The following is a 17,492-nucleotide window of genomic DNA, read 5'->3' as shown; positions in this document are numbered from 1 at the left end:
ATGAACATCCCTGGTTTCAAAGGAACCAGGTTCTACACTGTTCTTTCCTGTCCAGTCTTTTCAGACTACAGGCTTTGAAGGTGCCATTATACCAGGGTATGAAGAGCAAAATATACACCATCTAATGTGCAAAAAAGAGGGTTTCCTCAAATACATGTAAGCTGATTGCTGATTTTGAGTTGTGCAAGGTCAGGTAAGAGATCCAAGTCCCAGATACTGAACAGAGAAACAATTAAAGTTGCCTCTCAAATACTTCCTCCATTAGAATTAGACAAATACGCATAGTCACAGAGCAACAAATGAACATGTGATTCTACTTATGAAAATAAATATAAGGCAATGATGAATGTTCTTTTCAGGATTCTGTCTTGGTAACACACATACCAGAAATTGTCTTATCAAGAAAGTGAAGAAAGAGCTCTTAAGACTTCTGGAGGGAGAGGAGGGAAAGGTGGGACACATTTTCTCCTGAAAAATGCTTCTTCAACATTTTCACTTAAACGCACACATTAGAATTATGCAGAAGTGACCTGACTCTCTAAAAGTGAAAAGAAAGAAGCCTTAGTTCAGTCTTATACATTTGCACTTTTAATCTTACCCTTAAACAAGACTGAATTGAGCATAACTGCATTGAAGGTCTGCTTCCATACTGGCATATCAAATTTCAAGCCAACAGCTCTTTTATTTAAAATATGTTAGATAAAAAGGTAATATGCTCTCTGTAAGAGTTCCCTTGAGGTTAGAACCAATAAATTAACTGTTACCATATGTTTGGCTCTTTTGGCAAAATTCAGCAACAAAACACTGCCAAACCTCTTTTGGCAAGTAATAATATTTGGTAGCTTATAGTACAACTTGAAAAAAAAGGAAACTGGAAAGAAAGCTTGGAAATTAATAGAAGAAACTGCATTTATATCCTAGTATAGTTAGCTGTATGCTGTTGAAAGAAAAATTCTAACAAAGCCAGCTCTATGGGTCTGATCTATAATAAGCAGCTGTCTTCCCAAAACAGAGAGCTATATCAAATGCAAACTCTAACACTCCAGCTAGTACAGTAAGGCAAATATTTTGTGTTTGTTTTTTTCCTAACAATGCCAGATATGTTTGATTTCTTTTGCAAAGAGGAGTTTTACAAAATTAGTATCCCAAACTGCTAAAATAGATATTATTAGTGTTTTCATTATAATGGGCTTATTTCATTACAAATGGGCAGAGTCCAGGCTTATTTGCTAAGCTGTAAGTTCACAGCAGTTTCATTTATGTCAAAATTAAATACAATTGTTTTTTATACTTTTATACCTACATCATTGAGAATAGTATACTTCTAATTGTTATTAGCAATGTAGGATATAGAATTCTGGACACTTTAAGAATATTACAAACTTTTTAAAATTCCAGTCAAACAGGTGGAGGGAACGTAGCTGGTTCTATTCATATACCAAGACAAGCAGAACTTGCTCTGTAAGGTCACAGTTAAAAAAAACAAAAGCAAACAAAACACTAATGCCTTTTCACATATGAAAAACATCTGTTTTATTTTATTTTTGTAATCACCTACAGCAAGGTACTTTAAATTCACTGTTATTTTCATTCCCAAACACATGGATACAGCCTGTTTGCCATGATGGTCTGCATGAACAGAAGAAAACAGACAATTAAAATTTCTGGTTTTCTTTAGTTAATTGCATCATCCTATTAAATTCCAATTTTTATGTATATAAATCACTTGCTATTCAGCTTACAGTTCCACATACAAATCTGTCATGTTATTGCATTAATTGTATTAACACAAATGTAATATTAACGAGAGCACTTACAGGTAAAAGTAATTCTAAAGTGTAGGTCTAGGGATTATAATATAAGCATCTGAAAGGTTTTTCCAGAAGAAAAATATTTTTGCCTTTCTATAGATGCTTGCCTTGCTCAGCCATCTGGGATTTTACTAATAATCTTCTCATTACTGTATTCATCTTCTGATTTTTTTTATTTTTTTTTTTAAGTAAGGCAATTTCTATGAACACTTGTCACTGAAATCAGAGACTTCATTACCCTGCAAAATATATCCACAGTTCAAAGTATTTAAGAGGGTTAAACAAAATGCAAACATTTAATGCAACATTAAGCATGTGAAATAAAAACTTGATTGCCTAAAGAAAGCATGCTATGCTGTTACCCTGGTGACAGGTTAAAAAAGGATTGTGAGCTGAATGGCTGTATGATATGAAATTAAAATGTTTCACATTGAACAATCCAAAATGAATTGGGAAAGGTTAGAGCAGAGGAGAGAGAAATCAATTCTCCAATGGCAATGGTGAATGGAAGTGAAGTCTGAATAGGATTTGCCAGTGGGGTGCAACAGCTGCCAAATATCCTGCAGCCAAAGAATTACAATAATACTGATGAAGTGTGCAAGAGCTTTTGGAATCATTGCAGGGAACAGAGAAATACTCCTACAATAATGAGGCCATTCTGTGTCCCATCCCACTTTTGCAGTTGAATCAAAGGAAAAAGAAATGGTTGAAAATTGTAATACTCAATAACAAAGGTATAAATGAATTATCTATCCCTTCAATCAATATCTTATATTTAACTACAGCCTTTGTGAACCATGAATGAAGCAAGCACATTAAAGAATGGACAATCAAGACACATACATGTGAAAGTATGCAGACAACACTGTATGAGAGACCTTCTTCCCATATTATTTTTCGATAATATTTCTACGGCAACAGCACCTAAAATAAGCTAAATACTACACAAACAGCAGGAAGCAGCCAATGCCCCAAGGAGCTAAAAAAGGTATGGTCCTGATGCTCGTGCTCATCTTTTTTATGTTAATAAACCTAGGAAAAACACATCAATTGAACTTCTCATGTGAATACAGTTTCACATGTATTTACTGAGCTTAGAATCCCCCCAGAGTCAACAAAACTTTTCCCCTTCCCAAAAAAACTCCAATCCAACACAATTTCATTTCTGTCCTTCAAAACTCCAAATAAAATATACAGATGGAGAGCAGAAAAATATGTTGAAAATACCTCTAAAGTGACTGAGGAGGAGGAGGCAATTAGTACAAACCTTGTTAGCTCTACAGCTTTATATATACATTTTTACACACAGAAAAATATTAAAGTTGAGGAGTTGTAGGCCTGCGTGACAAGAATTGTTGGGCTCAAAAGGGATCAAAGTAAAGGAAAGAGAGAAATCTTGTGGAAAAGAAGAGAGGAGCTCAGGAAAAAAGGTCATGGAAAGCATGGGTGAGAAAAGGGCCAGATTCAGAACCAAAAATGGCTAGGAATATGGCAGTGCAACACAAAACATTCACATTTGTATACTGTGCAAATTCAAGCTTCAAATTAAGTGAACGGTAGCTCCAGAAGCTATGAAGCTCCTGCAGCAGCTGCTACTTTCCCGGCAAGTATGATAGAAAATGAAATACAATAACCACATGGACTTAGCCAGGACCATTTAGTTTGGTGAAGAGCTTTCACACTACTCATCACCACAGCAAGCTGCACGCCTGCTGTTTGGGGGCAGTTCGAAAGATGGATGTTCAGTGAGGTTCAAACTTCTCATAATGCTTACTTTTCATAATTCTACAGAATGAACAAGTGTATATTCCTGCGTGCCCAGACCACCTTTTTCCCCTTCAAATGACTTAGGGATGATAGGTTATGAAAAATTCCCAAAACAGACCATGCAGTTTCTGGAATGTATGTTTATGAATCATATGGAATGATGCCTTTACTTTCAAGTTAGTATATAAATACCTTATATCACTTTATCAATTCTGATTCCATTAATTTAATCCAATTAAAGAAAAAAAAAAGATACATACTTTTTGTAGTAACTGTCATAAGTGCTGCCTTGAGATGTTCCATTTCAACTTTTATATTGTGTATAAAAACTTATTTCCAGTGGCTAAAAACACCTGTTTCATATATTTGCATCTAATTGCTTGTCCCTAGCACATATAATCCTCTTTCTATAATAACCAACTGAACAATGTAGAAGGGTAAATAATGCCAGATTTTAAAGACAGCTAGAATACTATATAGGGCAGCTGTTTTAGTGATGATTAGGGAAGATTACAATTTTTTTTTGGGGGGGGGGAGGGAGGGATTATTTGGAAAGCTCAAAAGAACATGTAAATAACACCTAAAGAGACAAGAGAAGGATGTCACAATCAGAAGACCCCATTACAAACAAAGATATCACCAAAAAAAGGAGAACAGATTCTTAGTACCTTGCTAGTCTACAGGGAAAATAAAAATACAGAGCGGAATAATGGTCTGAAGCTGTAATGGTTACATAAATATATCAAGGGCTTTCAAAGGCATCATAGTAAAACATGAAAAGAATGCTTAACTTGTTGGCCGGGGACCAGAACAGTAAGGATGAGACAGTGTTATTTTCATGAGCTAAGGATGACTGCATAACTCCAAAGCGAGGGAATGAATAAAAGCCACAAGTGGGCTGGACTTAGTCATCCCTACCAAATGAAAACAAAGTGTTTTATTCTTTATATCAAGCTAGAGGGTATCTGTAGGGTAATGTGAAGTATAAATATTTAGCTGTACTTACAATAACTGCTCACGTTATTACTATGGTTCTGGGGGGGGGGGGGGGAATTACGTAATATAACTGATACAATTCAGAGGTGCCCACGACGGTGCTGCAAATAAGAACACTCTCTTTTTCCAAGTGGCCAGTTTGGATGACTCCAGTAAATTCTCCCAACATCATATTCCTCCTTTTTAAAATTAATATAATGTAATGTAAAATTAATGTAACGCAACCTTATTTCGCGCTGCTCCAGCAGTGCTAGAGAACCAGAAAACACTCCTGTTGGGCAGCTGACCATTCTTCCATATGGGGAAACCCTAGGCTGGCAACGAGCTGGCTCCTTCCCAGACTCCAGCGGGATAGGGGTAGTCTATGTGAATGCAAGCACGCCTGAAAGGTACTGGGGTCCAGTGCGCTCCGAACAGTTCACTAGCTGCCCTAATCATGCGTAGGTGAGGCAAAGCAGGTATCTGAACCATCATTAAGTGTAGCTGAGCTTTTACACTGAAATATCTGTACCACACCAACCAAGACACAACAGGTCATGTATTATTGTACTACAATAATTCATGAAACAAAAAGCTAAATAGATCCCTTCCCATTTTGGCAGTTCACCAGTCATGCTACGTCCAGTACACTGGATTTTTAGAATTTTTAAACCTACAAAAATTCAGCCCAACTATTTCAGAAACTTGATAAGAATCAATTCTCTGATACTTTTTGACCAAAAGTCAAATCAGCTGTTTCAGATTAAAACAAAAATGTTGCTTGTATTTTAACTATAACTTCTCACTACAAAAGATACTTAATGTGCTATGAAAGCATTCTTTTACATTTGGAAAAACACCATCCACTTTAGGTCTCAAAATACTTTATGAACATTGATAAGTAATTATTTACAAGACCTGAATAACACAGTAAACTAATTAAGACCATTTTGTTTTTTGGTAAACTGAGGCCCAATCCAAACATGCAACTTCCTTAAGGTCCCACAAGAACAATTAGGAGTTTAATGCAGACCCCCTAATCCCAGTCTTCTATATTAAACACGTGAGCAAGAAAAACCTTTAGTTATTTGCTAGCGATATAAAACATTTTCCAGTGTGTTACCATCTTTTCGCATGTAGTATCAGGTAATATGGGCATGCAGCCTCACTGTTTTTTCCAAGTCATAAATGATGAAAGGGTAAAACCCATACAAAAATTAGGAAAATACACTTAGCAGCCAACACAAGCAACACATAGGAAGTGCTGTAGGCAATTGGGTTTAGAAGTATAAACATCACATTAGTAGACCCATGAGATAGCATGATGTAGCTACACCTGGAGAGTCACTCTCCTATTCCCCTCCCAAACCACTAATGAAAACAAGTCTGAGGCCAAAATGTGAAGATTCAACTGTACAACATCATTTTTGGTCTCAAAGGCTAACTACATCAAGCAGACATAAAATAAGCTGGATTCACTTCAGCCAAAATATGTTTCCACTTGAAACAAGATCAAATTCTGTCTAGAAGACCTTGGGTTTTTACTAGATGCTGTAAATCTGTTCAGCAGCTGTGGGTGGCACCAGTTTCACAATAAACTGGACTATGGAATAAGTAGGAAAAGTCCTAGGTAAAATAACTGAAAGCTGAACAATAAAGCAATCATCAATCATTCATAGCCATTTCCTGTAGGAAACATATGCCCCTATTATCTGAATATCGCAGTGAAATATTCACATTAGCATCTGGCTCGCATAATACCAAGCATTTTCATTAGCTAATTATCTTCAAAAAACTACAACAATCCTTTTCCCAAGAAAACTGGTTAAATAACAACCCGTTAAATTCAGAAACAAAACCACAGAAAATGTCCTAATATTGGATCGTAAAACAAAGGTAAACGTCTACATCTCCGTATCTGTCAGCATGCAGAGGTCTCCAGCAGCTGTTCTAACAGTCGGTAATTTTACCCCATAGTAACATGGGCAGGGGAAAGTCACCCATGGGTGCTCCACCCAAATTATAATACCATTCACTGGAACATAGGAAAGGCAGACTCCGGGGTGGTCAGTCTGTGGCCGGGGTCAACCTGAACGCCACACAAATTTTGCTGCAACAAAGCAACCCACTAAAGGGGTCGCATCTAATTGAAATTAGGTGAAGCTGGGTGTTTGATACTAATGAGACTATAGCTTGCTGACCATAGCTTCTAGTAAGAACATTGCAGTTGACGACTCAATCACCCAAGGGATCACAAAATACAAAATACACATTTTCCAGTCACAACCCTGCAAATACCACTGACTGTGCAGAACTCCCTCATGAGACTACTACTGTCACATAACCTAGGCTGATCTGAGGAGCAGAGCTAAGGCCTACCTCTGCATCCCTTTTCTGAGCCATCCTCTGCTCACCCCTACCCCCCCTTGCTATACATTCCCACTCTTCTCACTCTTCCAGAATAACTTCACTATCACCAGTCCTTAACCTGGACTAACCAGAATGATCTAGAGTAATTATTATCAACTACTATTGAAAGGTTTCTAGGCTAAAACAGGTCATTTTGGCAGAACCAGTGCAGAAAGCAACTACATATGAAATCATGCATGCATACTTGGGGAAAGAGGAGGGAAGAGGCCAAGCAGAGGAGCAGGTTTGGACAATAATTCCTTAATCTGGCTCAGCTGCATTTCATCTGACTACAGCCTCAGCATCCTGATACTAAAAGGTGGAGCTTCTGTGAAGACTTCCAAGTGCAGTTCTGTCTATCTCACTAGAATAACAATCCTGAGCTTGGGCTGAATAAATCATGGGAAAAAAGAGAACTTGAAATACCCTGCAGTTGTGAAAGCCATGTATATTATACATATGGCTCCCAAAAGGGAAAAAAAAACAAACCAGAGACAAGCATATAACTCAAGTTCAGCAGAAAACTCTGTCTGTCTGGCAGCTGTGCCAAGTTTGGAAGAAATAATGCATGATTTCAAAATACTACTTTTCAATACAATTCTTCACACAAGAATTCTTCACAATTGCTTTCAGTGCATGCAGGAAAAAAAAATGCTGTCAACATAAACAGTGCCAGAGAACTGAAATTTAAACAGGATCATCAACATGTCAATACAGCTTTCCAAACTGTTAGGAGAAAGCTATGGATCAACTTTACAATGTGCAGTCTGTCTAATCTGCTCACAACCTCCAACAGGGATGTAAAATTCACACAGACTCCAAACACCCAGTTCTCCCACAGAGAACTGTATCCAAGATTACAACTGACTTTTTTGGTTTGTTGCCAGTAGCCCAAGTTCCTACTCTGCACTTTTTATTTTCTAAAATTTTTCAAACAGATTGTAATCTTACCAATAAACATGTGCTTTCTAGGGCCACTTTCCTGCTCCCTAAGCAGTATCCATGACATGGAACACCTTCAAAAAGGGTCAGATGTAGTTTGGATAAGTTAAGGACATGTTGCAAGGAATCCCTGATAGGGCTGCAGTAACTTGTGTGCTCCACGGTCCTCAGTCCCCTCTAGATGGAGTCCACTAGCTGCTCTAAGGAGTGGTGAATACTATCCAGGACTCTGTTCAGTCCTTTGACTGTACTCCGCTTTTATTTCTTTGACTTTTCCTCTGAAGGAGCTTCATGATTTGTGGGAGGGAGGGATCATTATCAGGTTGTTCTTCAGAAGAAACTTATCAATAAACCTTTCTGCTTTACCTTGTCCTTACTCGGCCTCACAACATCATCGGAACACACAGACCTCACAAAATATGTGGACTGAAAAAAGGACCTATTCACTAAGAGTAAATATTGAGCTCTCAGCCACTACTGGCTTCACTTTGTGAAAATTATAAGGCTGAACTTCTGAAAGATTCGTTCCAAATCTGCTTACGTCAGGAGGGACAGAAAAGACTATCCTTTGAACCCTGAGCTGAATATAAGTACACCCCATCATAGCCACAGAAAATGACCTTCCCTGTACTGAAAAGATTTATTAGCTCCACTTTTTAAGATCTGAAAAATCAGATCTTAATTTAGTCTTACCAAGCACGTGCTTCATGTTCTCAGGCTCTGCTACTCTCTCTGCTCATGCTGGATGAATACATCTGAGCAAGTTAGGTTAGAAGGACTCCAAAAATAAGTCAACGTTTTTCAAAACAGAAGTGTATTTGTTGCCCTGATGCTGTACAAAGAAAGAGAAGAATGACAATGCCTGACAGCTTAATGCAAAACTTTGTTGACATATTTGACATTTGGGTTAAAATAGTTATATGTCTTTTCTATTAAGATACAGAGACACCTAATACTAAAAGAAAATATTTGCATTAGAAAGAAAACATGAAAAGATTCTTCAACAGTTGGACTCTTTTCTTGTTTGCAAGAATGTTTTACAGGCCAGTCAATCAATTACCAAATCATAGCAGGGAACAAAACAGGACTTTGAGGACCACTATTCAAATCAACAATGCCTATATCCTTACTATAAGTACAGAGTAATCCATTACTTCTCTGTAGCAGTACCAGACTACTTAACTTCCTATGCTGGCCAGTAAAAACTACAAAGCTCCTCTTCATTTTCCCTCATTCGTCTTTTAGCTGGGGAATAGTGGCCTTATACTGTCTGTTCTTCCCCTTATGCCATTTCCTATGAAGGGTATAGCTTGTGGAAGGAAATAAAAAGGTGCTTTACACCCAGATAGGTGCATAAGGCAAACAATGATCTAGCCCTACACATGCTATATATTACAAAGCTGTTATGCTTGCTCTAAGTGCTTTTTCTTTTTTCTTTTCTTTTTTTTTTTTAATACCATATGGTACTATTTATCTTTGTGGGTACAAATAAAAATAAAGACTTCTTGAAACCACATTTGATTTATTCCTGACCTCTGTAAAATAGTAATAGAAAATACCGTCAAACCACTAGCATGGAATTTGAATAATGTGTATTCTGCATTCTGACTTCTCTCTCTCACACACACACATCCCTATATTAAAGAATTTAGGACAAGAAAGAAAGAATCATGTTGAAGTCATGTTGCAACTGTTACAAAAACCCGCTACCCAAAAGTGTTCACAAATTATATTGTCCTAAATTGAACAATAAATAGTCTCAAAGCACTGACAAAGGCTTCAGTTTAAGATGATGGGCCAGAGGACAACGAAAGCTAGGAGCATCTTAGAGGAAAAAAGCATAGTGTTCCAAAAAGCCAAAGTGGTGACTTATTCTTTTGGCACAAGCTGCTGCAACACATAGCCAATTAACAGTACTAACAACAGTTACTAGTAGCTGCTATCTCCAAAGGAATGGGAGGGGGGGGGCAGAGGAGGATGGAGGGGGACAAGACAAGTAAGTTCCTATTGCACTAGAAAACATACTTAAAGCCAGGTGCTGACTCTTCAGATGTTTACAAATCAGAAAGTGTTTTCAGAATTGGATCATAAACTATTAAGGTTCTTCATCAAGGAAGCAAATTACTCATGAATCCACAATATTTTAAAGCACTGTAGCTGAATACTCATGCTATCACAAAGTGCTTAGATCACTTCAAATGGGCACATGGGAAATTTGTGATGCTCAATTTATGGTTAGTTACTAATGTAGCGACATTTTGCATTAATGAAACTCCTGATGTGCATTAATTACTATACTAGCTTGTAACATTTTTGTGCCTATTAGTTTGTTAATAAGTAGAATAAAAATAATCATGAATAACTTGCATGAGTAGGGAAATGCAAGCCACAGCTCATTTGCATTTAGAATAAACAGACTATATTAAGAAACCATGCAGTTTCTCACCAGTATCTCTTGTGCATGAGAAGATGCCATTAAAAAACGCATCAGCACATCTGAGTTCCTAGAAATGAACTTACCTTGGAGTCCCTAGAAATCGCTGTGATCTCAGTTGTTCAGCCACATACAAAGAAGCTGCTGTTGCCAGTAGTTCCCTTCTCTCAAGATCTGTCAACTTGTGTCCTAGTTTCCAAAAAGCAGTTTAAAAAAATATTAGATACCACAGAACAACACATTGCTTACACAGACACAAATAGAAACAACCACCAGTGAAGACACTGTTTAGTCCTTATAGATGAAACCTACATTCTTCCCCTAAATTATGACGAGGCTTAGCATAGCAGACGCTCTGAGTTTCAGAGTTTAAATTGCATGTTTTCATACAGATCAGCCCTACTGTTAACACTAGTATCTCTGTTAAAAACAATTTGACAAGTGAAAGAAAAAAAATTAAATGATGCCACAGCATCTTGTTTTCGTTACTGAAATGTCACTGGTTGACATATTGGGCCTCATGCTGGTAAGGAATCCATCTGTACATTAGAACTTATTTAAAATATATGGCATTCTTTCTCAGTACTTTGCCTTGCAAGGCTACAGATCGTCCAAGCAAAAGGGATAATACAATAGTATAAACCATAGAAATATATAGGGATGAAACTACTTGCCAGCCCCAGGTCACTTAGTATCATTTGTGACTAATGAGTCCAAGTCATACCTGGCACTTTCTAAACAGAAAAATGGCACGAACACCATGCTTAAAGTAGCTGACAATTTAAAGACAGGCAAACTAATAAAGGTTTGGTCAAAAAGGCACAAACTAGGCTGACTGCAGGTAGGTTTTTTTCCTAGCCTGGTCTTGTTTCAGATGGTCAAGGTTGATGAGAAATTCAGTAATCCACTTAGCAGACTAAAAGACAGAGGACAGTGACAGAACTTTGGTCTCCCCTCTTTTAGGTCAGAAACTCAACAACAGACAAAGATTTGGTATAAGAAGCTAGCAAATAGGTGGACAAGACTGGTGTCACCACAGAAGTAGGAGGGTCAAAACTGACATTACAGGAAGCAAAAGGGCAAGTAAATCAGTCAATCTGTAAGGCAGTGATAGGAAGTTAAAGTTGATGTACAAGAGGACAAGAAATGCAAAGATGAACTGTCATGGAGAAAAAAGAGGCAAGCTTTATCTACAGGAGAGACATTATGCACTGATGAAAGCAGAGGAAGTAGAATATATCATGGGTGTTTCAAAAGCCAGAAAGGAGGATAGTGTAATAATTTAAGTAAAAAAGGATGAAGGTAAGAATGAAAGATTTAGCTGAACTTAGTTACAAACACAGCTCTCAATGTGCTTTATGCAGCTGCTGTCTGCGTCAGCAGACCTTCATGTGGACATTTCACAACAAATGCCATTTATGGCAGGTACAGACTTCAACATAAAGGGATGAGAGAAGTGGAGAAGGTTCAGAAAGCTGTATTTCCCTGAGTAGCTCTGCCCAGTGAGGCACATTTGCTTCCAGTCATGCAGTAAAGAAGCTGTTACATGGTTCTCTTCTACATCTCCACTCTCCCAATCGTCTCAGCACTGCTGTATGCAATGGTAACTCCCTGCTGCTGATCATTAATGAGTAACAACTTCAGTAGCATAAAATAAGACTAATACAATCCTCGGGAAAACCCAGAATGGAGACCTCTGAAAGAGGCTTTACAGTAACGGTGCAAGAGCACAATTTCAAAACAGAATGCCTTCTGCACAGGTTCCGATTTGAGAAATGCATTGAGGACTGTGTTCTAATCATTTGACTGGGCACATCAAATGCGGATAGATAAATATAATGGTTAGAGTCCACCTCAGCAACACAATCATGATGATGCAAACACCCTCATCACAGTTCCAGCTAGCAGTACAAAGGAGCTGTCACAGGCCAAAAAATGTAAATTTAAAGATAACAAAAGCCAACAAATCTGCATCAATTTATTTTTAATTTAGTCCATATTAAAATATGCTGGCTAAAAATTACTGCAGCTTCCTTTGTTCAATGTTTATTATTTCTTTATCTGCCTTGAAATGGAAGCTGTCTTCACTTTAACAAACACATGCAGAAATAAAACTTCTGAAAGGCTGAGGAACTAGCTTAAAAAACAAACTTGATCTTTCTTTTGCCAGTTACTAGAAAAACTAATTGCAAAGTGAAAGTCAAGAACTCTAAACTTCTGTACTGTTTAGATATACATGAGCATTGTATAATTATATAACACAATGAGCATTAACTCCCTGGTTCTGAAGTGTGTCATTTTTCCAGTTGTTTGCATTCAATTAAGTAGTTCTGCGATCTTTTTTCCACAAGGCAGTATCTAAAATTGATAATTTGTTTACATGCCTCAGCCCAAGAGTTCAGCTATAGGTAAATGAAGAAAGGTATCCTAAAACCTTTCCTTTTCAGTCACCCTAAAAGCCATGACATGTCTGTGTGACCAAAACTGCATTTTGGCAGGTGGGAAGTTGCTCCCACAAGCACTGGTAGTGTCAACTCATATTCAAGAACAAGGAAAAACTAGAAAGATCCCAATTTGAAGGTTTTATTGCATGACCTTCGTTTTGGATGAAATCAATAACTGCTTTTGCACTTGCTGCGCTGCAAAAACTATTTTCTCCCTCTATCTTCAATAAAAATCAAACTCTGAACAGTGAACAAAGGCCAATAATTTGAAACAGGTTAACAACCAAGAGTTACATTCACCTCTTCATTATCAAAGACATGAAAAAAATGTTTATCCACTTTCTATTTGTTGCTGTTTGCATTAGTTGTGGAAAAGATTTGGCAAACAGAAAACCAATCATGACTGTGGTGTCCAATGTGAGCAACTTGGATTTATTTTCCTAAGTCTAGGAGATAGCATAAAGTGTTAATAAGAGCACACAAAAATTACGATTTGGACTTAAGCTCTTTGGCAATGAATATGCAATCATACCACTGAATGTCCTTAGCATAACTTTAGAGACATACTTCAGAAGCTTGATTAAAGGCTTCCCAAAGCTTGCAGTTTACATTTATTATACAAGAAAGACTGCTGTCAATACTGTCTTAGTTTTCTGAAGTCCACTCCCACTCCCCTTGTCTTCTGCTCTTGCTCTTCTTCTATGCTCAGTAGGCTTTTAAACATTTTTAAAATTTCAGTTACATTACTAAACTGGGAACTCTACAAATGCCCTAGATAATGATACCTTTGTTTCACATCAAGTACTTCACATCAAGTATTTTACTTTACAACCCACCCCTCGGGATTTCAACTGGATGTCTTGAGGTATATGGTAATATTCATCGTAATAACAACACAGCCTTTGGTGTTCACCACGCAGAAGAGAGCTTTGAAAAGCAACGAAGCTACCTCTGAAGTATTCTTCCAGGCATTGCCTTGATAGGAAGTGAAATGAGTAAGCAGCAAGGGTTCCCCAGCTTCCAAAGTGGAAAGTTGTATCACTGCCCTTTCCTACCCTCATTGCTGCATATTGCAGACTCCTGGACTGTATGAAGATTTCATCTCCACCAAAAAATGTAAATCAGTTCCCAAATATCTTTACCAAAACTAGGATATACTTCTGCATCCTCAGTATCATCACTGAGCCAAATTATATAATGTGAACATAAAACAGAATTAATGGCTATAAAATTAAGTCACAGCAAAAGCAGTGGAAGCATTGTTGCTCACATTATTTAAGACTAGACTGTACATATCTATGACAACTAAATGGCAGAACCCTGAACTGGAAGGAAGACAAGAAAGAAGTATTTCTTTCTCATTTCCCTGATGTTATGATTGCTTAAATCAATATTATCCCAGTATCCCCCAAGCTGAGTCAAAAAGGTTCATGCAATTACTTTACATAACCAACTTCAAATTAAATTACATAAAAGGTCATTTTTCCCATAACAATCTCATTTGCATTTTGTCCTAGAAATGTGTTTCCTACTATCAATTACAGAAGGGGGGGGGGAAAAAAAACACACAACCAAGCCCTGGTTATGTGCCCAGGCCTGTTACTTAATACTTGACAAGTGACTGTTTTCTGACTGGGAAGAACAAAAATTAAAAGCAAAATGAGTAATATAGAAAGTACAATACAATCCAGGTTCATATCAATGCAGGAAATGTTTACATTTTATTTAGGTTCTGTTCTGGTTTTAGTTTTTCCCCAATGGATTTTGAAGCAGGCTGTCACAGGTGGCATGGATATCAAGTTAAGTTGAGGCTGAAAAAGTTGGATGTTATTAGAGGTTTTAATTCCTCTTTAAGTCCAGCTGAGCTCTGCTTCATCCAGAAGGCCATGGTAAAATACAGACAATATTGGTCTGCACATGCAATTACAAACTGTTCAGAATATAGGAGAAGAGAAGTATCTCTCTGTTAAAGCTGGTGACCATTTGTGAGAGGGATGCTATTGGAATACAGAAAGGAAATCTCTGTTATTTTGAAGCTTAAAGGGATTGCTGACAGACCAAAAAAACGTTTCTTCTTTCCCAGGGGAAAAAAGAAATTCAACTAAGCTGTCTGTTAAGACAGGTTTTATGGCCCAGTAGCTTCATAAAATGGAGATAAAGCATAGGTTCTAGTGCGGGGAAGATGAATGGAATTCAGTTAATAGCAACCATCCTCTCCCTTCCAACATTAACACAGCTAGAGGCAGCAACGTTCCCCCATCCCACTAATAACAAAAATCTCCAGACTTAAGTCATTTCCAAAGTCTCAGTTCACCTAAAAAGCACTTTAATTCATAACATAATCATGGAATCACTCAGGTTAGAAAGGACCTGGGGAGGTCTCTAGTCCAACCCCTGCTCCTGTTCAAAGCATTCTCAACACTGAATTTAAACCAGATTGCTCAGAGCTTTGTCCACCTGGGTCTTGAAAACCTACAAGGATGGCAGCTCCAAAACCTCTCTGGGCAACCTGTCCCAGTGCATAATTATCCTCAGAGTGATTCCCCTCCACCTTATATTCATTTCAAAGCACCCCTGTTTCAACTTATGATCATTGTCTCTTGTTCTTCTGCTGTGCACCTCACTAAAGAGCCTTGCTCCATCTTCTTGGCAACCTCCTCAGAGGTACTGGGAGGCTGCTGTTAGGTCAGCCCTCATAGGTGGTGTGCTCCAGCTCCAAACCCCTAACCGACCTGGTGGCTCTCCACTGAACTCACTGAAGTTCGACATCTTTTTTGTATGGGGGAGGGGGACAAAGCTGGATGCAGTATTCAGAGGTGGTCTAGCGAGTCCTGAATAAAGCAGAGTAATCACTTCCCCTAATCTATAAAACTATCACAGACACAATGTATCTACAAGTCTTCACTTCATGCATACTCTCTGGAGCCAATACACAATTACAGGAAAGAGACAAGCTTCCTCTTTCTTCCTTTCTGTATTAGAAATCAACTAAAATTATGAATTATCCATGAGAAATTCTGCTCTTCCTCTCTGCCAAATGAGATAAACTTGCTAGAAGAGGGAAAAGTAAAGGATGCCCTTTCCTTTGCTCCCTGTGTTTTGGTATGGCCTTTGTGATAATCTCTTGGAAAATGCCCTATTTCTCATTTGCACAGGATGTCTCTCCCAGTGAGACTGACCAAGCACGAGACATCGTTCAATAAACAGGAAGTGTGGCCATTACAAAACTATCTCAATATTAAAGAAGATATCCAGGAAATGATGGATGAACTGCAAAAAAGACTGAGCCAAAAAGAGTAAGCCAGGAGGGTAACAGCCTAAGGATCCATGAGCTTGATTTTGTTCTTTGTCAAAGATTCCTCTTGGATCTTTGTGAAAATAGGGCTATTTCCTGGGTCTATATTTGTCACAAGAGAGGTTAGGAGGCAAAGAGGAATTTCAGGCTGCTTGAAAGCTGTACAAGGACAATACTGACATTTGTCAGACAATATTGTCTGACAATACTCTACTTAGTAGTATGGACTAACTCCTGCATGCTTGGCAACCATTTTTATTCTCTGAGCAAGGTGCTTTGCAGCCAGGCTAAGACATGTATTTCTGTCGTCTAACCTAATCAGTGTTGCTAGACCCACACTCAGATCTGGAGTACTGTGTCCAGTTCTGGGCTCTCCAGTACAAGAGAGACATGGCACTACTGAAGCAAGTCCAGCGAAGGGCTACAAAGATGATTACGGGACTGGAGCATCTCTCTTATGAGGAAAGGCTGAGAGAGCTGGGCCTGGTTAGCCTGGAGAAGAGATGACTGAGGGGGGATCTTATCAATGTATACAAATATCTGAAGGGAGGGTGTCGAGAGGATGGGACCACACTCTTTTCAGTGGTGCCGAGCGACAGGACGCAAGGCAACAGGCACAAACTGAAACACAGACAGTTCCATCTGAACATGAGAAAAAACTTCTTCACTGTGAGGGTGACAGAGCACTGGAACAGGTTGCCCAGAGAGGCTGTGGAGTCTCCTTCTCTGGAGATATTCAAAACACGCCTGGACGCAATCCTGTACAGTGTCCTCTAGGTGACCCTGCTTGAGCAGGGGGGTTGGACTAGATGATCTCCAGAGGTCCCTTCCAACCTCAGTGATTCTGTGATTCTGTGAAAATAACTGTTTCAATTTTATTGTGTGTTATTAAAAAGCTAAGTATGCGTATACACACAAACATTTGAAAAAACCTGAAAGACTAATTAGAGAACAGGTAAGTCTATAAATAAAAGAATAACAATCAGAAGCAACACCTCCCAAGGAGAAAGAAACATTCCCAAGAGGAACAAACCTTTAAAACCATCAGGGTAGACTTCAGGAAGAAATTTAGTGCTGATATCTCCTTGAACAAAGCGTGGATGGATGATCACTTCTCGCAGTAAAGAAATATTGTGAGTCACACCTAAAAACAAAACAGCAGAACAAAATCAGGAAAACACATTAACCACAAGCTACTGTAGGAAATTACTTTTTAAAATACAAAGTCTCACCTTCATAGACTAAATACTTGTCCACAGCTTACACACCATAATATTGATATAATCAATATAGATTTAGCGGCCCTGCTCCATTCCTGCCTCAAGATACTTTGAAGCACTCAGTTTAATTAGTAAGCCTTTAAAATATTCACCTCACCAAGCCTGATTCAAAAACCTAGTAATTCAATGATGACA

General features: G+C 38.2%; 1 protein-coding gene across 2 annotated transcripts in view; it reads right to left on the bottom strand.

The window, feature by feature from the left end:
* Positions 1–17,492, bottom strand: part of PCCA (propionyl-CoA carboxylase subunit alpha) — a 301,944-nt gene that overhangs the window by 129,644 nt on the left and 154,808 nt on the right. For both annotated transcript variants that reach the window (XM_067293647.1, XM_067293657.1), the window contains exons 17-18: positions 17,111–17,221; positions 10,425–10,527 (exon numbers count right to left, since the gene is read on the bottom strand). In XM_067293647.1, the coding sequence (XP_067149748.1) occupies positions 10,425–10,527; positions 17,111–17,221 (214 nt within the window). The remainder of the gene's footprint in view (positions 1–10,424; positions 10,528–17,110; positions 17,222–17,492) is intronic.

The sequence above is a fragment of the Apteryx mantelli genome, chromosome 1, assembly GCF_036417845.1.
Source record: "Apteryx mantelli isolate bAptMan1 chromosome 1, bAptMan1.hap1, whole genome shotgun sequence".
NCBI classification, from domain to species: domain Eukaryota; kingdom Metazoa; phylum Chordata; class Aves; order Apterygiformes; family Apterygidae; genus Apteryx; species Apteryx mantelli.
This window is presented reverse-complemented; position numbering and strand designations above follow the sequence as displayed.